General features: G+C 51.1%; 1 protein-coding gene across 2 annotated transcripts in view; it reads left to right on the top strand.

Moving 5' to 3' along the window:
* PLXNA4 (plexin A4) overlaps positions 1-10,221 on the top strand; it is a 401,976-nt gene extending 391,755 nt beyond the window's left edge. The window contains exons 31-32 of one of the 2 annotated variants that reach the window (XM_053926493.2): positions 6,182-6,332; positions 8,497-10,221. In XM_053926493.2, the coding sequence (XP_053782468.1) occupies positions 6,182-6,332; positions 8,497-8,676 (331 nt within the window). In that variant the 3' untranslated portion in view covers positions 8,677-10,221. Of the gene's footprint in view, positions 1-6,181; positions 6,333-8,214 lie in introns of both variants that reach the window. The other variant, XM_024555117.4, reaches the window with a different exon arrangement.
* The last annotated feature ends 12,248 nt before the right edge of the window (positions 10,222-22,469 follow it).

The raw sequence follows: 22,469 nt of genomic DNA, 5'->3' as shown, positions 1-22,469 counted from the left end.
AGGCTGTGGAGCTGGGTCATCTCGGTACAAAGCTGCCTCCCGGTAAAGAACATCGTTGGTTTGCCTGAACCTCATCAGCTGCGTATGCCAAGCACCCGAGCTAAGCAAACAGATGATGCTTTATGAATTTATTCCTGGTGGTAGCCCTAGTGTATGAGAGGTCGGGACTTATAACCTCATTTTGTGCCCGTGAAGGCGAAGAAATACTCATACAGAACAGCCAAGATGACTTCAGTGGCCAAGGTCAAAGTGATCCCCTACTCAGCTGACTCCCAAACCTCTTTTCTACTACTTACAATACTTTTAGACAGCGCGCCTCTGCCACCCCCTATGGTGTCTCTGTGTAAATTAGGGAAGGTGCCCTTCCTACCGGAGCGTGTGGCCCCACGCCAGGGTGCATGGTTTGTTGAGCACTGTCTCACAGTGAGCAGCCCGCACAACTCTTTTTTCCAAGTAGCTTAAAGATAGAAAACCTGGGTGGAAGCTCAGGTTCAGTGCCTTTTTGAAGAGTAAAAGAGACCAGAAATTGTTCCTGACTTGGCGACCAAAGAAAGAGAAAATGAACTGTATCATTTCACTCCTGGCGGAGAGACATCTGTATGCTTGTACATTGCCTTCTCGTACAGAGGAAATGACTAAGAAGGCTGGGGTGCCGGTCACCTCAGTCACACAGTTCTCCTAAAGGGGTTGACTTTTCTTTCTTCCCTCTCCCTTCTGTTCTTTGATAGCCTCCCTGCCCATTGCTGATCTTGTGTGTGGTGGGCACGCAGCCTGGGCTGTCAGAGAGACAGAGCTAACTCTTTTGTTGTTGTATCTGATTGTGTCTGAGTCGCTGAGAAAGGCTCTAACCTTCCTCTGTGTAGACAGTGGCTCATTCTTCTGCCAGTGGAAGTGCCAGGAGGAGGCTCTCCTGTGTGGTCAGCTGGCTCTTTGGCAAAGAGAGAAAGAAAGAGGCAGCATCGGGGTTCTTGGTTATCCGGGCGCCGATGCAAGGTCTCCGTGGTAGGACCTCAGGCAGCGAAGCTGGGAGGCGGGGAGGCGGGGAGGCAGGGAGCCGGGGTGTGAAGGGCTGGAGCATTTATGAAACACCTGCATAGAGGACACTGCCCGGAACGCAGCCACTTAGCTGGAGATCAGGATAATGCCTGCACCAGGCTAATGGGCTCCCTTTCACTTGGTGCTGAATGAGATTTGTGCCACACAGCTGCTACAGGTCATGAGTAACCCCAGTCCCTTTGGTTATTTTTAGGCGTGGTTTGATGGTTTCCACTTCTTATCCCGCCAGTTCCTTAGCAACCAATGACACTCTCAGGAAAGTCATTTTCCTCTTGCCTGAGGTCCCAAAGCCCTTCTCCTCTCGTTCTGGGCTGAGGGTGCAAGGATGGAGGGGTGGAGAAACCACTGTACTGAGTCCGGGGAGCAACCCCAGAGGGCTTCTCGCTTGGTGATGATGGATCCGTCCTCCTCTCCCGCCCCAGGAGGCTGGCCCTGGAGCTTGTCTGGGCCACTGAAAGGGAAAGGGAAGTCCAGAGTGTGGAAGTCTCTCGGGACCCACCACAAGTCTGCTCTCCCACTGTCCTCAGTTCAGAAGCACAGTGGTAACACCCCCTCCTTTTGTGGCCAGGGCTCACGCACCTCCAAATTCACTGTGCGGCTGCCATGAGCATGCAACCAGCCTGCACAGGACTCCAGCTTAGTAACTCACTGCACCCACACACTTTTGGAGAGGCCTTCTGTCCCATCACAGCTGAGAGACAGGTTTACCCCCACTAGCCCTGTCTATCCCAGGTGTGGAAAGCATATGGATTCAGGAGGCCTCATAACTCTATTAGCTGAGCAGGCTGGATACTGATTTGGAACTCCTAGAAGTTCATCTACCCAGCCTCTGTCCCCTTCTTCCATCCCTTTTCTGCCTCCGAATGCCTCACAGTGCGAATGGTTGGTGGCCCCTCTGCAGACTCCCAGTCTCCGCTGCCTCCATTCAAGGATCAGGGCGTCTGCCCGTGGCCACGTCTAGAGAGAGGAGAAGGACCCTCGGTTCCCCGGCAGCAGGCCGCAGCTACACCACTCTTACAGAGCAGCACGCGGCTGTGTCGTTCTGCGAACTGGTGTGCCACGATCAGTTGTCATTTCTGTTTCATTACCAATAGCAGTAAAACATTCATGTTCGGTAGTAATTTCCTCTCACTTTAAATCGGAAGAGCCTCAAGGTTGTCCCTGTGGCCACATTAGCTTCACTCGATTGCAGCCACGGGCTTTCCATGGAGGACGAGTGCAGTGGAGTCACAGTGGGCCCACCGGGGATCGGGCGAGGGGCGTGTCGCACATATGAATGCCATCAATCACATGTGTCACCGCATGAGAAAGGTTAAGAATTTTAAATATTTAAATATGCCTCCTAAGGAAACCATCTATTCCAAATATAAAGCTGTGACAGCTCACCCTGGGAGCAATACTGGAGGTGAAGTATAGACATTTCATTAACTTGTTCATTAATCCCTGGGCCACACACGTATGGTACCCGTCATGGGCGCACTGGGGGCTCAGGATGGATTAGGCTTGATCCTTCCCTGTGGCTCGTCCTGCAGGACACACGGACAGGCACTGGGCAGCCCTACGAGCCATCCCGGTGTGGCACTCAGGGCCTGAGGTCTGGGCATGACTCCCGAAGGGAGAGATATTGGGTAGGGCCCCAGAAGGCAAGTGTCTGGGGACCTCAGAGGCTCAGGCTCCAATGTTTTTCACATCTGCTCTTTGTCTTGAGGTGTTTGAAGGGATGAGAACACTTCGTTCTTCTCTAAGAGTCCAGGGCTTGGAGACCACCTTCTTCATCCTAAAAGTGGGGATGAGACACCCACCGCCACACACGGGGCCCATCCCATAGCAGCCCACAGGTGTGAAACACCACAGACAGGTCAACAGTGGAGAATCCAGCTCTCTGGGGCCCTTCCCTTTAAAGCAGCTCCCCCCAGGGCTGATGTCGGACTGCAGGGTACAGACAGCCACCCTGTCTGAGCAAATGCAGCAAAGACAGCTGGGTAAGGCCAATGTTGTGGCCTGGACCTCCTCAGTAGGCTCGGCTTTGGCCAGCCTGCCAGGCCCCGGCCAGCTCAAGGGGCATCCTGGGGACTTCCAGGACACCCATCTCTCTGAAGAAGGATTCACCTGCAAGCAGAAATGCTATAGGAGCAAATTCAAGTACAGGGGCTCAGGCTGACCTTTCCTTCCTTACTGCATAGCCAGCTGATAATAACAGTTGTTTGAAGTTCATTAATAGGGCATAATTGCATTCTTTGCAATCAATAAGGCTTCTCGGTGGCGGAGCCCAGCACAGCAAGGGCTGAGGAGGAAGCAACCGGCACTCAGTGGAGAGCTGCTAGAGCAGGGTCATTATCATGTTCAAGGGGTGGAGGGAAGTAGGGAGAGGTCAAGGCAGAGGTCAACCCTGCAGGCAGAATGAGCCCACTTAGCACCGCAGGACTGGGATGAAAACGGGACAGAAGGTCCTCAAGTCCCACACTCATCCAGGGCATTGTGCCCAGCAGCGACTTAGAACTTGCTGAAATGAAGACATGTGGCTGATCCACTCGTGGGCTAGTCTGTGGCCACAGCAAGCGCTGGTGCAGTCCCGTGCCTCCACACACGAGCAGCAGAGGAGACATGCGGGCTGCTCAGCGTGGGCCTGACCTCACAGTTAGGGAGACTCTGCGAAGTGGGGCCAGGAAGAGTTGTCATACACGAAGATCCGAACCCCTGTCCTCTCCCTACTCTACTGAATCCTGCGCCACCCTCACCCCTCTCTTTCTCACACAGACACACTTGCTAAATATTCTCTTTGGAGAAATGGACCGGGCTTTTAGTGAGCCATGGCAAAGGGACAGAGTGTGGGCAGGCATCCGCCGTCTCCATGGAGATGTGGTCCGTAACCTGGGCTCTCATATACCCCAGGGACCAGAAAGGCAGAAGGGGGAGGGAGTCCCAGTGTTTGCCAAAAGCCTGACAGAACTATCCATTTACCTGCAAAAGGTTCACGGTCAGGTAATGGACAGGGAAGGAGTCTTAGCTTCTGGTGACAGTCATGTCCTATCAGGGGGGACCTGGGTTTTCATCCTGGTCAATCACTCTGACTGCCCAGGATGACAGAGTGTAACTGCCTAGGGGAATCTGTGGACCCGGCCGTGTTAGCAGAGCCACGTCTGGCTCAGCCGTGAGACAGAAGTAGGAGACCTTCATTCATGTTTTTTACCAATACAACCTGAGATCATAACCCTTTCCCTGACCAACATATTCTGCTCAGTGGGCATGGAATCGTGAGGGGACAATGACACAAATCTCCTCGGGAGTGACCAGGTTCAGAGCGACCACAGAAATCCCTGGGTCTCCGCTATAAAATGGAACATTGGCATTTATTGTATTCCAGAAATAGTGGCGATGAATTGGGTCTCTGGCTGCAAGTTTATACCTGGAGTCTCATTCAGTTTCCTGAGGAACCTGAGCATGTTTGGGGGTGGGCGGCAGGCCTGGAAGAACAGGCTCTTCTGGGATGGAACCAAGGAACCAGAATGAAATGGGGCAGGGAACAGAGGCCCAAGGACTTGTGAAGATGAGGCGAGACCAGGGGACAGAGGACCCCACACTGAAAGAAGCTTGTGCAGGATGGAAGTCCAGATGAGACGGCAGGACCGTCCCTCCCGGGTCCCCAGGCTCCTCTGAGAAAAGCCATTTCATCAGGCCCGTGTCCTTGTGCCTATCTTGACAGCGTGTCAGGGGCCAAGACCTCCTGCCAAAATGCAATCAGCTCGACAACGCGGTTGGCGAGCGTGTCTGTGTGGCAGGTTCCCGAGGGACAGGAGTATCTCTCCGACCAGCCCCTCCTTGCCAGAGGGCACGGATTTCATCTCCCTCCCGCTGCCTTCCTCATTTTCCAAACAAAACGACAGGACTGCAATCACAGCGGGGCAGCGGCTCCGAGCAGGGCGGCCACCCTGCCCTCGCTGGCCCAGGAACGTGCTGGCGGCCAACTGAACTGTCATTCCATCGCAGCCCTTGAGCATGACGGCTGGAGTAGCACCGGAGTGCCACCGGGGCCAGCCTGTCACCCCGCTCCTGGGCACCGATGGGGAGCAATAGTTGGGGGGACCAGCACTGACAGACTCATGGTCAGAGCAGTGAGGGATGCAGTAGGGACACGGGGCTGGGGGCTGGGGGTGAGCCTGTACCGGAGCCTCTGAAGATGCCCCTACACATACCCGATCAAGCTTTGCATTCGAGGCACTCCCAGGGCCTGTCATTGTCACCTGCACTTATACAGTGAGAGTGTAAAACTTCGTGCCCTAGATGCCTCAATCTAGTCCCTGCCTGGTGACAGTCCCCGCACCCTCCTCTGGGTTAGGTTTCAGGCTTGCTTTCCCCAGCGTTGCAGGTCCTGCAGGGCCGCCAGGTGCACTTCCCCACTGTCCCGTCGCCCCCTGCCTTTGCGGGTGCTTGGTCCCTGTTCCGTGGCTTCCATCCAGAAACACCCGGAGAGGGTAGGTGTGGCTGTCTTCGTGGCCTTTGGGCCCTTCGGTTCCTCATTAGGAAACTGCATGGCTCCCCTCTGGCAGAATAGTCGGGGTTTGCAGCATAAAATGTCAAATTGCAGAAATTAAAAATGTAAATGCTGGCATCTAATTAACCAGTTGACAGCACTGCACAGCTGCAAGTGACAGTGACTGATTGCCTTCTGCCTGCCTCTCTCCCCAAGCAGCCCCCAGCTCTTCCTGGTTAAGCCCAGGGAGGGGAAGACATCAAGACAGAGCCACTGCTTGGAAGAGCCTTTGGGGCCTGTGCGGGGGGACCTCTTACGTCCAAGGGAAGGGGTGTTAGAGGGACACAAGAGACCACGGGACCTAGCTGGGAGCAAAGCTTCTGCAGGAAATGCCTCCTCTTTGCTCCTGGTCCCACCCCTGTCCAACCTCTGACAGTGTCTGGTCCACTCCCCACACCCCTTCCCTCTGTGCCTCCTCCACCTAGAGCGGCAGAGGGCAGACCCAGCAGCTCAGACGGGACCGCGCCCACTGTGGTCCCCATGGGTCACACACAGGCATCCACTGGCCCCAGACACAGTGCTCATGGTGTCCCTCTCTCCGCTCCTCCATGTGCACAGCTGCAACCACTTTCTTCCCCACCCCCACCCTGGCAGGTATTATTCAGACATTGGGAAGATGCCAGCCATCAGCGACCAGGACATGAACGCGTACCTGGCCGAGCAGTCCAGGATGCACATGAACGAGTTCAACACCATGAGTGCACTCTCGGAGATCTTCTCCTACGTGGGCAAGTACAGCGAGGAGGTGAGCCCTGCCTTGCTGCTGGGGCCAAGAGCACCACCCTCAGACCCCTCCCACCTCTGCCCGGGAAACTGCTTTCTTGGACTTGGGGCCGGGCTGCAAAGGCTCGGAGTGGAAATGTTTCTTTCCATACACTCTGCATCCATCTCTGTGCATCTCAGATATATAGATCAAGTAGCTATTTCTTTCTTTTTCTCTTTTCTCCCCCTATTTCTTCCTTGCTATTTCCTCTCATTTTTTCCATTTCTCTCTTTGATCTAATTTTTTTAATAAGCAATTAATTCCCCTCCCCCATGGGCAAGCCACATGGGATGGGATGGGACGGGACAGGACGGGATGGGAGAGGACAGAGTAGACAGAGTACACACAGAGCACTTGCATGTTCCCTGTTGGAAACCTCACCTGAGCTCACTGCCTTCTTTCTGGTCAGCTCAGAGGTGCTTATGGGAGTTTTCTCGGTTGTGCAGGCGTAGACCAAGTGGGTGCAGGTCCAGGCTCCCTGCAGCTGAGCAGCAGCATAACCACCCTCTCTATGCCCTGGCCTCTCTACCTCTTCCCAGCAGCCACGAGACCAAGAGAGGCTGGGGAAGGAGCCCCAGCAGGGTGCAGGGCCCGGTGTCCCACATAGTGCCGAACGGAAGGGGAAGCTGGCCGTGGGCACCTTAAGGGAGGGACCCAATGCCAGCCTGCGGGCTAGTGCTGGCTCAGGATAAAGTCTGTACCTGTCCGTGGCCACATGACAGAATTAAGGACATTGTAGAGTATGCCAATGTGTGAGTGCAACTGACTCATCTTGGAAAGAGCAGTTCCTTAGTCTACGAGAGCCCTCGTCCACGGTTGCTGTTAAAAGAGCCCATCTTTATGAAACGTTGGTGCCAGTAACTGGTGATTCTTGGCCAGCTAAGAAGTTGCCAAGTCTATTCCAGTCTCCCTAGTTAAAAATACATTAACTGGGCCAGGAAATCCAGAGCTCTGGGAGCCTCCCCTCCTTCTCTCCTTCCCCCAGCTGCCCCCTTCCCCTTGGGCCCTGGCCCCAGTAAACTCACCCCTGTTGGTGGTGTGCCCCTCCCAGAGCAGACATCGTGGGAAGGGTGCTCAGGTAGGTTACCTGACACTGTCTGCTCCCCTGGAGCAGCCCAGAGCAGGGATGGTAGTTCCCACATTGTACAGATGAGGAAGTGGGCAGAAAAGATGGGGTTCAGAGAGGTTACATGTCCCATCCCAAATCACCCAGTGGGGGATGGGTGGACCCCTTACTCAGTCCCACATCTCCTGAGTCTGAGTCCAGTTTGAACACGTTTTTCTTCCTGTGCCACAAACACTCTCTGTCACTGCCCTCCACCCACCCTCTGACCTCAGAAGAGGCTTTGGCAGACATTCTCTGTGAGGGGTTAATGACCGATACAGCCTAAGATACATTAAGCTTCCGGTGGTATTTGTTTTTCCACAGACAAAGTGAAGCCAAATGAGTTAAGATTTTCCTTTATTGGAGGAGGGGGTGGAGTTTCTTAATACCCACAAAGCCACATTCCCCAGAGACAAGGTTTAACCTGCAGGTTAACCTTGTCTGAGGTTTAACCTGCAGGTACCTGGAGCATCGTCTGCCCACTGTCGGTTGTCTGAGGTGGGCAGTGAAATGTACACATTTATTCAGACAGGCTGATGCGTGTGCTGACATCTGTGCTCGTGGACAAACGGGTGCCCACGCATTGCACCCGTGCCCCACACTTTCCATCTCTGTGTTTACCCAGCAACTTGGCGTGTGAACCTCCACATGCGCAAGTTTTCCCACGCCTCCAGACGACATCCCCCATCTGTGCATACCCTAACCACACAGGCATATACGCACAAACTGGTAACCTTCCCGTTGTTGCCCCTTCAACAGATCCTCGGACCTCTGGACCACGATGACCAGTGTGGGAAGCAGAAACTGGCCTACAAACTAGAACAAGTCATAACCCTCATGAGCTTAGACAGCTGAGAACCGTCCTTCCAGGGCCCCCCTGGAGGGAGGGACACACCAAGCCGTGCCTCAGTCTAGATTATCATCTTTACCAAGTGCAAGTTCCGACTGGCGTCAGCAGCATCCCCTGAGCAGCGCTGTCTCTCTCTCTCTCTCTTTCTCTCTCTCTCTGGCTGCCTCTTTCTGCCTCTCCCTCCTTCCTAGATCCCTTCTTTTTCAGTTGCTCGGCCAACGCAATTGAACCAAGCCACCAGCCCTCAGCTAGTCCGGGATGGCCAGTCCCGCAGCAAGGGACCTGACCAGAAGATTCCGAGGGGGCTCTCTGATCCAGCTGACCCTGTGCGTCAGCCACAGGGCCCACGATGGATAAGGAGACATGGATAGAGGATGTTTCTATGCTGCTACTTCACCCTCCACTTCTTGAGAGCCCCACATTGGTCTGAACCTTGGCCTAGAGAAGGGGCAGTGAGCTCAGTATTATCTTTGGTGGGAAGACATCCCCTGGCTCTCCCATCCCAATTTCCATCTCCGAGGGGTCAGTCAGTGCTACGATCCTTTTGCAACTGTGAGAAGAAAGGCCACACCTCCTGCGTATGATCGGAATTGGGGGCAGGGGGCAAGGAGTTGGGAGGTGCTCTGTGAGCTGTCTCTCACTTGGGTTGGCAGCCAGAGGCCTCTTTGTCCCCTTCCAATCTTCTTGGAGCTCTTCCAAGTGCCCATAGGGACCTGCCTGCCAAGTCTTCTCCCTTACCTGTGGAAAGGCAGACAGGAGAAAGAATGGCAGTTTTGTTCCACCATGGGGACAAATCCTAACCTTCTAATCTGGCTCGTAGCGGCAGATGTGTAACAGGCAGGGGGAGAAGAGGAGAGTTCATCTACTTTGGGAGCAGAATTTGTTGTTTTCCATTCACACTCCCAAGTGCAAATGAATGACGACCGTAGTCATAGGTGTACCATTGCCAGATCCTCTGTCTAGAGAGGGCGCCTCCATCCCCACTGGTCATCGCCCACTGAGGGTCGACACAAAATGCAGAGTGCATCCAGGCATCCAGGAGGTTCTACCTGCGGCTGTCCCTGTGGCTCCATCTCCACCATCCTTCCTGAGAAATCTCCAGAAGGCTGGAGCAGACAGCCTCGCCTCTGTTCCCCCTGCAGAACCTGGTGCTGTTGCTATGCAGATGACTTTGTCACTGGCCTGTCAAGGCCTCCTGGGGAATTATTTCATCAACATCTCAGCTGTCTCTTCAGTCACTTTCCTCCCTCATCTCTTAGCAGTCATCACGGAAAGAAATGCACTCAAGCACAGCCTCGTAGAGACAAACCAAAATGCCAGCCAGCCTCAGCCCCGGCTTGTCATGTCTGGGAGGACCGAAAAGTCAAGTCAAAAGGACATGGCCAGAAATGAGAGGAGAAACATACAGCTGACCTCTGCCCTAGCATCTGCCCTTCCATCTGTCCTTCCATCTAGGGATGCCGCATTCTAGCCAGCCAGGTAGATGTGTGCTCAGACGTGGGGCTGGGTGAGCAGGGGCTGCAGTGAGAGATGCTGTAATGAGGGTCATGGAAACCTGGAATGGTGAGGGGACCTTGGAGGCCGTCTGGTCCAGTCTCTCACCACAAGCAAAGGTCTGTCCTGGCAGCCCTGGTGTTGAGTTGTACACCCTGGGAGGCAAGGAAAAGCATTTTTTAAGGCAGGGTTGCGCATGAGTCTTGCCCTCACACCCCCAGCATCAGGCATCATCCCTGCCATCCACTCAAAGGAGCTGCACATGAGAAGGGAAAGGAACCGCATCATTTCCAACAGAGTCTGTGGAGCATCTTCTCCTTTTAAGAATGCTCACCCCTTTGGATATGATTGTGTGTGCATGTGTGTGAGCTCATGTGCACATGCTCCTGCACGTGTGTGTGTGTCTGCCCCAGGAGTTGGCGGAGAGCTCAAAAAGATTTCTTGTCCCATGGAGGGGGACTTTGAAATGTTTCTTTCCCTCCTCTCCCCCTTGCTCATCAGTTCATCCCGCAGCTCCAGGACATTTCAACTCTTGCTTTCTGTGCTGAGTGCTGGCAGGTGGAATGAGACGTCACCTGCCTGTAGGAAATCAGGGTGGTCACAGGCCGAGGGAGGCCTGGACTTGACTGGAGGTCAAGCAGTGGTGACCCCAAGCAGGGCATCACATGGCATCAGGGAGGACATATGGTGGACAAAACTCAAGAAACCTAACCAACAGGTTGAGGAGAATGGGAAAAGATGCATGGCAAGGGGGAAAAAATAACCAAAGGTTTTGGCGAATGAAGTGCCAGGCGAAGAAGCATGGGATTTCTACCCTTGATCATTTGATTTTCTCCCAGGAAGCCAGGGACCCTGGCAGGCCAGGAAGGAAGCATGTGGGAGGTGGGCTGAGGAAGCAGCCCGGCCGCGAAAATGTTTTTGCACATGTGAAGGGTTGGGGAGGAGAGAGACACAAACATATTTAACACAGATTTGCTGAATGAAGCTGTGCGTGCATGTGTGAGTGTACGTATGAGTGAGTATGTTTTGACTTTTAAGTTTTGCACAGATAGAGAAAAAAACGAACAAGCAGAAAAAAAGACTGTTACATTGGTTCTGCTGAAGCTTTTATTTTTTACTGGATTATTATTATTGCTATTGTTCCTTTGTCGGTACTGAACTTTTTTTCCATGTTTTTGTTGTAAGAGAAACTTGGAACACCTCAGAGAAACATAAAGGGCAGGAAGAAGGGGAGAAAAGACGAGACAAATTTCCTCGCTCTCCTCCTTTCTCCTGGGGAGAAGTTTGGGCAGATTTTACTTTAATTGGTGGGATGGGTTGTTGCTCAGGCTGTTTGCCCGCAGTCTCTGTGGCCTGCTTGGGGACAGAGGGGACAGAGAAGTAGGACAGAGTCACGCAGAGCCACAACCCATCTGGCCCATAAAAGTTCTTTCCTTTTGCTGTTTGTTTGTTTTCCATTTCTTTCGTTTGATGCGCATGTGGTAGGTTTCAAAGTAAAGACAAGGCAGCATTGGCAAAAAGCTGTCCTTCCCGCAAAGCTTCCCCAGACTCCCCTTGGAACCTCTGATCTCTTGGCGGGCCGGAGAGCTGCCCAGGCGGCATGGGGGCCGGCACACACCAGACGCAGTCTGGCGGATGGGAGGGCCCTTGGAGGCTTTCCTCTCTGTCCCAGTTCATTAGCAGGGTCACATGCGCGATTCTGTTTAAGGTGGGACCTTTATAAGACTCCCCGAGTCCTGGACAGAGAGCAGGGGAGTACAGGCCACCCTCCCTTCACCTCCCCCTGCACCTCCCTCCCGCACCCTCCTCCTGCGGAGACCACCAAGGTCAAAATGGTACCCAGAGATGATGCAGTCAAAATAACTGACCTGGTTTGGGTGGGGGGTTTTCAGTTGGAGGGAGATGGGCTGAAGGCTGGGTAGGGTGGAGGCGGGGGGAGCTTTGTGGGGTCCTGGGCATGAAAGAACGGGGGTGGGGAGAGAAGCTGAGAAAGGTAGCTGCAGGCTGGTCATTTCTGGAGATGGGACACAAGTCCACCCAGGTACGGGCTGTGCCACTCTTTGCCCTTCCCTGTAACGAGAGGCCCTGACCTGTGTTGATAACGACAAATAATGCCATCAAGTGAGGTTGGCTGTTGTGTCACTTACTTCCTCAGGAAAATATTTCTTCTTGCCTCCCTCTTACAATGTGGTTTTAAATTGGGGGACCACCTAAGTGTCCCACCAAGGTACGTTCACACCCCCAGAGTGACACACACAGCTGCAGGCAGCCCGGGAATCTACGGGCCAGTGAGTGAGGCCCAAGATGTTTGAGAGAGAGGCATTCTAAATCAATCCCGAAGTTGGAGGCAGACTGCCCAGGACTGCGCCCAGGCAGGACCGGGGGCTCTGACCCCGTCCCCTCAGTCCTGCTCTCCCCTCCCAGCCTGGGGTTCGTGTCCACGTTCTGTTCTATCACTTTCCCATGCCAAGGTCCTTGTGCTCCTGTCCCCCTTGCATGTCTGACTTCTGGGTGTGCTGCCCCTTTGTCCCACCTCCTGCACGTGTAGCCTCTGCCCACTAAAGTGCCAGTCACGGAGCCCATCTGTGGGCAGCTCAGCCCTCACAGCCCAGCACCCTGTCTGTCTTAGGCCCACCCACTCTCCCAATGCTGCCTCCCTGTGTGGTCTGGCACCCGTGTGCAGCCAGGGCCCTGTGGCCCCCGTCTCCTGAATGACCTCCACACTAGGGCAGAGGCAAGTCCTGCTGATGTAGCCAGAAGCCTTAACAACCACTTGCTCTGACCTAAAAGAAAGCCCGTTTTCCATCTGTCTCCTTTTCTCCTTTCTCAGGACTCAGGGGACACTTTCTTTGGCTTCTCAGGATGCAAAGTCAAATACTTAAGCTAATGAGGGTTAAAGTGAATTATTATTAATCAAGAACAAACACTCCCGCACCACTGAGCCAGGGAGGGAAGGAAGACACGGGGAGGCACTCTGTCGGCAGCGGTCCACTGACATGTTCCCCTTGGCTCTTCCAGGAATGGGCCGTCCCAATGAGCAGCCGAAGCTCTGGTCTCTGAGAAGCATTTCTGGGAATGAATGACCTCCAGGTTCCAGGGTCCCCTCATGGCCCCCAAGAAGAACTCCCCCCACTCCCACACACGCATCAGGCAGATCCTGGCCACTTCGTGGCCTTTCCTCTTGTTCCTAGTTCATGGCAAGGACCTCCACCTGGCCCCTCGCTCCTCCTGTCAGCCCCCAGGACAGGTGACTGAGGACCCCTGGCCCCCAGCTCCTCCCTTTGCCTTTTGTGTGTGGGGGCTGTTTATTTGGGGTTTTGTCATTTTTATTTTTTATCTATATATTTTAAGAGTTCAAGATTGAGGAAGAAGTCCAGGTGTAGATATAAAGTCCAAATTACTAGCTGGGAGGGGAGAAACAAAATTCCACCCGTGACTTTCAAGGGGGTGAGGAGAGCTTCAGGGCCAGGGGATTCAGCCTCCCTATGTCGTTCCAGAAATGGTCAGGACACTTCCTGGCTGGGGACATGCCAGGAGAAGCATCCCCCAGGGCTGCTACTATTCTCTGTGCTTCCCCAGCCCCTCACATGGCTACAGCCCACCCTGCTGCCCCTCTTCCTCCTGCCTCCCGCCTCCTGCCACACGACCCCCAAGGTATAGCAAACGAGAGCCTTCTTTCACAGACGGGAGGCCCAGGTACAGCCACAGGTGACACTGGAGAGGCAGTTCCTGAGAGAGGCCCACTGCAAACCTCTTCTCCTGGTGCTCAGAGGTTGATAAAACCTTTCCCTGGAAATTAAGTGACTGTCCCTCTTTTTCAGAAAGGAATCTCTACAGTGCATGTTTCATACATTCAAGAGAGAATTTTTTTTTTACTAAAAGTCTTTGCTCCCTAAAAATTATTTTTATTAGGAGGATTATCCAACTTTATAAAATATATGGGATTTTTTTTGGTTGTAAAAATAATACATACTTATTAGAGTCCCAATTAAATTCCTTGAATAGACTAATGACTACCCCAAGGCAAACTTAAACAAAACAAAATAAAAAAGCCCCTAGTGGATAAAAAGAGAGCTTTCTATTTATATTGGCAGAGAGAGTGCAGTGGGCCTGGGCCAGGTGTCCTGGGTCCAGTGGACCCTACATTCCCCCCACTCCACCCCCTTTCTGTCTGTCCCGCTTTGGCTCTGGGCTGCCCTTAATGTTGCTGAATCCTTCCCATTTCTCATCAGCTTCCCCTAAACTGCAGGGAGAGCCTTTTAGGGAGTAGTCGTGGAGGGGCCCCCGTCCCTCCCTCACGAAGGCGCATGCTCTTCGCAAGTAGACAGGTCTATGCAGCTCACCTTCCTTGGGTTTCTTCACCTGGAATTAGAATTTCTTTTGTTAGTATCTTTGACCTTCCAACTCAAGCACATTTTGTAGAATTCAAAGCAGAGGACTTATTACACAGTAACGCCAAGGGCACTAAGAAACGGAGGCCACGTTACCAAACAGGACTAGTGAATGCAATTCAGGCACATGACCAAGAAGGGGAACGTGTCCTTGTGTGTTCTCTCTCCCGTCCCGTCCCTCCTGTCTCTCGTCAGCGTGTTGGCTCGTCAAACCTTCTATTCTTTAAAAAGAAAAGCTAGTTTACCTCAAAGAATCTTGTTTCCATTTGGAAACCAATGACTTTGTGTTTTAGAGTGGACAACCCTCCCCTTCATCGCTCCTTGTCTGGGCCTGGTGGCCTTGAGACCCAAGGTCCTGGCTTAGTCACGTGTTGGCTGCCCTGACCAAGAACAAGAACCCAGGCCCCAAGAGGGAAAGGAAAGATTGAATGCAGCTGCCCTCCTCCCCACTTTAGCTCATAGGGACCAGCCTATCTCTTCCAGCAGGGTCTCCCCAAGTAACCACAGTGACCAGCAGCTCCAGGATACCACAACAGACAAGAGCTCAGTGAGCCAGGATTGGGGGGAGAGGGCTCTGCCTGGTCAAGTGACCCAGAGTTAAGTCTCCAATACTAGAGTGAAGAGGAGGAAGAGGAAAGGATGAACGGGTGGTTTAAGGAACAGTCAGGAGCCTTTGAGTCTCAGAGAGGCCACTGAAGGAGGCAGGGCAGGTCTTTCCTGCTCCAGTCCCCCCACTTCTGTCTCCATAAAGCTCCTACCTTGAACACTGACCATTAGAACAAAGCAAAGCATATCTTTAGACAACAGTGTTACAAGCCTCAGAGATAGGTGGGTGAAATCTATTAGAGGATGAGGGTCTTCTGGTTTTGATTTTTAAAGAAGAATATCCTAGTAAGATTTAAAAAAAGATTTTAAAAAAAGTTTTTAAAAAGGAAACCTATGCTATTTCAATTGGAGCCCAGTTGTAACTTGGTAAAGGCAAGCTCCTGTACCTTTGTTATAATTAATTGTATACCTGTGTATGTAAATATAAGGCATTCCTATTTTGCAGTTCAGAACAAAAAAAAACTTATTTGTAATATAGAATAAAGTTTATTAAAAAATAATAAAAATGCAGTTTGGATTTTGGGGTATTTCTTTTTGAGACTGGCTGGAAGGGGATGGGGAGAAGGCTGTCCATAAGCAGGCGGTGATGGCTGCTGCATTGTAGAGATATGGCACCTTCTCTCTTCAGCTACGTGATGTCTAAACTCAACCATCAGAGACACATCCTTTTACCTAAGGCTCTGTCCTCAGTTACAGAGCAGATGTCTCTAGAAGCGCTGATGCTTCAAGATGGAGAGACAACATGTTACCAGCCAGGGCTGTGGTCAGCAGACATCACTTCTATATAGAGCCCAATCAGCCTCTGAACACACAGCCCTCCAGGTGCACAATTAACCCTTCGAGTTGGCTCTGGAGAGGCACAGGGTGCCACCCCTGCTTTAAGGCTTCTTGGCAATCTACATGATTTTATCAGTCCTTTCTTCCCGAATTTTGGTAAGTGTGGAGATCTTGAACCTAATTATGTCTCCAGGGTAGAAATGGGAGAGGGCGGAAAAGAGAATGAAATGGGTGATGGTTTGGGGGAGGAAGCAGGGAGGAAGATAAGGCTTCTCTGCCTGATGCAAGCTTGTATCTATGGCCCTTGCTGGCCTCCAGGTGGGGGAGGGGGGCAGGAAGAGGGAGGCAAATGCAGGCCCAGGAAAGCTGTGCCCTCTGCTGTTCATTCAACCAGCTGCCCTTGGGCAGGTACCTCCCTCTCTGAGCCTCAGGTCAGTGGATGGAGAAGGCTGAGCTGGATGTCTCCATGAAATTCCAATGTTCTCTTACTCAAAGTAAAAACCAGGAGAGAAGAGGATCTGGAGGGAAGCAGGTCAAGGAGAGAGAGAGAGAGAAATACACGTGGAAAAAGGAAGAGGAAGGAAGGTAGGAAAGGAGTGTGGAAAGATGTAAGAGCCTGGAGGCACTGACGGCTGATAAAACTTCCAACACCCCTCCCTTCCCTATCTCCCTGCTGCCCCCCAAATACCTACACTTAGGCTTCTCCAGCCTTCAAAGCAGAGCCCCAAGGGCATGAGTGGAGAGTGTTCACTGGGATGAGACCTCTGGGGGCCACAGAGAGCAAAGTCGGGAGGTGACATGGTGAGTGTCCACAGGGGCGGAACCCTAGCCTTGCCCACAGCCTTCTCTGCCAGGAAAGACCCCTGCTGACAGATGAGGCAGTGACCCTGGAAGAAGCCACACTCAGCAATGAGACTGGAAGATGTCCCCATACAGCCGGCAATGAGAGAGCACCTTCAACCTTGGGACCACGTGGGTACCGACAACACCTACAGGAAAGGGCTGTAGTTAGTCATCAAGACCTAGCACACACTGAACGGATTGAGATCAACAAAGTGTTTTTGTTTGTTTGCTTGTTTGTTTGAGTGGCTCAGACTCACAGGGAAAGTGTGATTCCTGAACTGGAAGACGTGTCTCTGTCTCCTCAACAGGGAGGCAGGCTGAGTGCAACAGTGACCTCACTGTGATAGTTCAGACTGGGATTCCACGCACGGTCAAGTTCCTGCTGTGTCCTCAGGCTCCTTTACATCACCGTCAGCCACCATGACCCACAGCAGGTCACTTCTCTGTGACTGTATCCTTATCCATAAACTGAAGATAGCTCTAACTGTTCTCTGAAACACAGGGGATTGTGGGGAGGGGAAATTAAGACAACTAAACTGGAAAAAAAAAATACAGTGCATGGCGAAGGATCGTACATGCATGGAGAATTGTTATTAGTCACAAAAATGATATTGCACAAACAAAAAAAACATATTGAGCCTGGGGCCTCAATAACAAATTTGGAACGTATGCTGTATTAGTCAGCTTGGGCTGCCACAGCAGAATACCGGACTGAGAGGCCTAAACAACAGACCTTTATTATCTCGCAGTTCTGAAGGCTGGAAGTCCAAGGTCAAGATGCCAGGACTGGTCTCTGCTGAGCCCTCTCCCTCCCCCTGGCTTGCACGCAGCAGGCCTCTGTGTCCTCACATGGTCTTTCCTCTGTGCACATGCGGACAGAGGTCTCAGCTGTCTCTCCTCATTAGGATCCAGTCCTATCAGATTAGGACCCCACTCTTATGACCTCATTTAACCTTCGTCACCTCCCTAAAGACGCTGTTTCCAAATTCAGTCCCATTGGGAGTTAGGGCTGAATATGGGAGGGACACAATTCAGTCTATAACAGATGCCTTGTTTATTCACGGCCAAAAAGTAAGCATCTAACGCCTTATGGAATATGTATTCATTATTGTTAGACTGTGAGACTGGTAAAGGCAGAGACCACATCAGCTGAACGTAGTTAGCCAAGCTTCCCAAGTGTCGATCGTGAACAGGTGGAGAGAGGGACAAAAGGAGCCGGACTAGGAGAAAGCAATCAGCTATAAAGTTGGTCACGGGGTTTTCTTCCCCACTATGATTAACATGCCCCCCCATTATTTTCCATATTAGGCCACACCCCCTCCATGAATATTTTAACATTAGCAAACAATTCCTTGAGTGGCAGCCAGTGGCTCTCTTGCAGGTGAAGAGAGTAGGCCTTGAGGACAAAGCTTCTCCCCGGTTTGGTAGAGCTGCTCCTGGGCCAGCAGGGTAAATGGAGGCAGAGAGGTTACTTCTGCCCCAACCACCTTCTCTAAACCTGTCCTGCTTTTGTTTTAAAAAAACTCCCGCCCCGAACAGTGACCCAAGCCTGTACTATGGATGAAGTAGACTAAGATCATTTTCAAACATAACCCATAAGTTCTATATACTTAGAATTCGATCAATGATCGACTGCCAGCAAAGCAAAGAACTTGTTCTTACCGGGGGCACGGACCACGTTCTCAGCACAGGTCTTTGACCCAGGGGGCTGTAGCCTACAGGAGGCCACCACAGACGTCAGCTCCTCAGGATGCCTAGGAAGGTTCATCCACACACAGGTGCTGGCTTTTCTCTTCATCCGATGCTGCCTATGCTGCCCGATTCTAATAAAAGCCTGGTGGCTCCTCAAAAATGACAGGAAGGGGAGGAACTCACACACCCCAACAGAAGGGGGCCCTTCTCCCCCTGTTCCACATTGGAGTACAGACCCAGGCTACTCCCCCACCTTTCAGGTCCCCCACCATTCCCTGGTGAAGCTCATCTAACTCTAGCAATGCAAGGGTAGGGCCTGGGGCAACAGGAAGCAGAGCAGTCAGGAAGGGGACTATAGCAGGTCACCAGGGGTGTGCCCCATTCACCAAGGCATATCCTGTGTCCCTAACTAAAAGGACCAGATCATGGTGTCTCCCTCAGTGTGCCTGCTTGCGCTGCCCCCAACTCCACAGGGCCCCTCTCATTCCTTTCCACGTAGTTTGCCTTTGCTTTGTGAATTCCCATGTGTAATACAGGCTGGACACACCATGGACTCAGGCCTGTGTGAGCCCCTCACCTGTCTGGACAGTGATGGCTTCAACCCCCAAAACCAAGTTTCCTGGTCTACATTTTAGAGCTTGAACACATTCTCTACATAGAGTAATGGTGAAGATGCTGCCCATCACTGTCCAGCCTGTTACCAGGGGCCAGTTCCTCACCATCTCCAAACTTGGTTTTCTCATCTGTAATAGTAAGAATAGTGCTACCTTCCCCACGGAGAGTTATTGAAAGGATCAAGTGAGGTAAGGATTATAAAGCACTCAGAGCAGGTCCTGACATCATGTAAGTTTGTAATGGTAGCTCTTAGCCTTGAGGGACAGCCTCCTGAAGGAAAAAAACCCACATTATCTCTCTACCCCTGGCTTGGAGGATGGCACCCAGCATAGAGTAGTTACTCTAAAAATCCATCTGTTAAATGAATGAAGTGGTCAGTGCAAAAATCTCTGAACAGTCCAAATCCTGAAATGCAAGTATAGAATATAGCTCCCCCCAAAATATAGAAATAGGTAACTAAAAATAAGTACCTGCTATGAGAGCTTGGGAGCAGGTGGTTTATTTTGGGAGGTGGTCCTAAGAAATAGGAGTAGGGGTAGGGGAGCGAGGACAAGCCAATTCAAGGGTGTATTGTCAAGCTGGTACCCACTGTGGGCAGGGAGACTCAATCCCCCTCCAGCCTCTAGGAACTATAGAGCACACCTCATAGTGTGTCCCTTGGCTCCCATTGCTCAAAGGTTGCCCATGGGCTGTTCATTCCCCCAGACTCTTAGGTTTGCAAGTCTGATCTAAGTGATCCCCAACAGTGACCCCTCTGGTAGAGGCAGGGGAGCCGTGGGGCAGAAGGCAAGGGGGTGCTGTGTGTGTCCCTACAGCAGATGCTGTCAGACTACACATGCATGCCACCTGGTTGCTATGGCAATAGCTGGAGATGAAAGGCAGGTCAAGAGAGTCTGAGGTGGGACACGAGGGAAATCTACAATACAATATGGAACCCTTTAAAACCGTTAGGAAATCCAAGATGAAAGTGACACTCACCTCCTCCCAGGACCAAACTGGAATTAAAACTAAAGTACAGAACAATTATGGTAACCAACTGAAAATTTGTTGCAGAAAAGTCTTATAACCAAGGATTTACATAAGAAACCACATTGAGACTGGTAGAAAGGGCAGAGATGTAAAACAGGCTGGCCCTGCTCCACCGGCATTGGTTTAGGTTCTGGAGGCATATCTCAGGTGCAGGGACAGTTCCTTCTGAGAAGTGTGGGGTATCAATCCCAAGCCAAGCTCCCCAGACCACCAGAGCCAGGAAGAGGCACCCATGTAATATCGGGCTGTAAAAATCACTGGAGATTCTGTCTGCCAGGGAGAGATGGGAGTCTGTTAGAGACACAGGTGCCCTCTTAAAAGGCCAATGCACAAAGTTCCATTCCCAGCTACTCACCCTGGGCTACAGCAGAAGGAGGGCAGAGTGGACTAGAGTCTTGTGAGGAGAGACTGGGGTTTGTGGTTTTGGGGAGAGAGCTGAAGGGACAGATGCCAGCATCCTTGTGCTTAGTCACTCTCCCACATGGCAGACACCATCCTTCTTGGGTGGAGCACTCCCTTGCTTATGGCATCGACCTGGGGGATATACCTCCACTCTCTAGACTCCATGTCAGTCTTGCACCCTGCTGAGGAGTCAGTTGCTTGGGCTGGGTTGTAGAGGTCTGGGCAGACTCAGGGGGTCTCAGTAACTGAGTTGTGTGCCTTTGCGAAGGTGGTCACTCCCTCACCATCCCCCAATTCTGAACAGCACTACCCCCTCAGGGGAGATTAACTAGCCCCACCCTCTCGACTTCCAGCAATCCTGCCTTGCAGAGACCAAGCTTCTGACAGAATCTGGGACTTGAGATGGACTGAGTTGTATGGTTCTAGGACAGGGCCCATTTTTCCCTCACACACCCAAATGATGCAGAGTTCTCCCTTCACAGAGCTAAATCTTGGACTATTTTGGGCTTGATAAACTCTGCTGATAAACTCACCTTGATCACTCCCTGAGACCACACCCCACAACGAAGGTGTGTGAGCACCCAGTGGGTGGAAGCTAGACTTGGTATACCCTGGGACATTTGCTGAGTAGACTCAGACCCAGAACTGACATTGTGTTTGAACCTGTATCAGTCTGGTGAACACCACTCACCCCTACCCAGTGACTCACTGAGAACCTACCTTATGCAACTCAGGTATCGTCAGAGGTTCTTTCAGTGACTGAGCCTGACAAGAAGATGGCAGGTGGAGGCAGGCAGAGGCATATCTCAAGGTGCCTTGGAACTTTAGCTGACTTGCCCCCAGGCCTAGTGCTGATAAAAGCTAGTGTTGGTGTGTAACTTGGTCCTTCCCTTACACACTCAGGCCTAGTAGAGGCAGCCACAAACTGTGAATCACTTTGTAGCTCCAAACAAGTTGCCCAGGACAAGTCACAGGAAGCATCTGACATTGGTCTGCACCAGAGACCCTCCCAAGAGGCCCCCAAACCAACACACCTAATGGCCAGCTTCAGACAATGTCAGAGCAGGATCCAACTAACTTCACAGCAGCATATCCAAAGAGAGACCTTAGCAGGCACCAGACCTTGCTGATGTGAATTCACAGCTTGTACACTGTGGTCAGGGTTGATCCTCATAGTCAGCCAGTCTGACAGTCGACCCCATGCACAAAGGGGCCAATAGCAATCAAGACTCAATTACAACAGGAAAGCCCACATAACCCACACAAAAGACATTCCTGGAGCACCCAGCTCAGATGATCAAGGAAGAAAACAAACAAACAAAGCCAAAAATGAGTAAAAGAAAGGAAATAATAAAGATCAGAGTAGAAATAAGTGAAAGAGAGCCTAAATAAATAAAACAAAGATCAATAAAACCAAGAGCTTCTTCTTTGAAAAGATAAACAAGATTGACAAACCTTTAATCAGACTCATCAAGAAAAATAGAGAGAGGACCCAAATAAATAATATCAAAAATGAATGAGAAGTAACAACTGACACCAAAAAAATACAAAGGATTGTAAGAAAATATTATGAACAACTATATGCCAAAAAACTGGACCACCTGGATGAAATGAATAAATTCCTAGAGGCACACCATCTTCCAAACCGAATTAGGAAGAAATAGAAGATCTAAATAGACAGATGACAACAACTGAAATCGAAGCAGTAATCAAAGAAACTCCCATCAAACAAAAGTCCTGTACTGATTTCAACTTCACAGGTGAATTTTACCAAACATTCAAAAAAGGATTAACCCCTATTTTTCTCAAACTATTCCAAAAAATTCAAGAGGAGGAAAAATACCCAAGCTCGTTTTATGAGGCCAGCATTATCCTAATTCCAAGATCAGATAAAGTCACTACAAAGAAAGAAAATTATAGGCCAATATCTCTGATGAATTTACATCCTAAAATCCTCAACAAAATATTAGCAAACTGGATCCAGCAATACATTAAAAAGATCATATACCATGATCAAGTGGGGTTTATTATAGGGAAGCAGGGTTGGTACAATACCTCCAAATCAATAAATGTGATACACTACATAAACAAAATGAAGGCTAAAATCACATGATCGTATCAATAGATGATGAAAAATATTTTATAAAATCCATCACCCATTTATGATAAAAACCCTTATCAAAGTGGGAATAGAGGGAACATGCCTTAACTTAATAAAGGCCATATATGACAAACCCACAGCCAACATCATACTCAATGGACAAAATCTAAGTGTTTCCCTTAAGACTGAGAACAAGACAAGGATGTCTGCTCTT

The sequence above is a fragment of the Desmodus rotundus genome, chromosome 6, assembly GCF_022682495.2.
Source record: "Desmodus rotundus isolate HL8 chromosome 6, HLdesRot8A.1, whole genome shotgun sequence".
NCBI classification, from domain to species: Eukaryota; Metazoa; Chordata; class Mammalia; order Chiroptera; family Phyllostomidae; genus Desmodus; species Desmodus rotundus.
The sequence above is the reverse complement of the archived record's forward strand: the minus strand, read 5'-3'. Positions and strand labels throughout refer to the sequence as shown.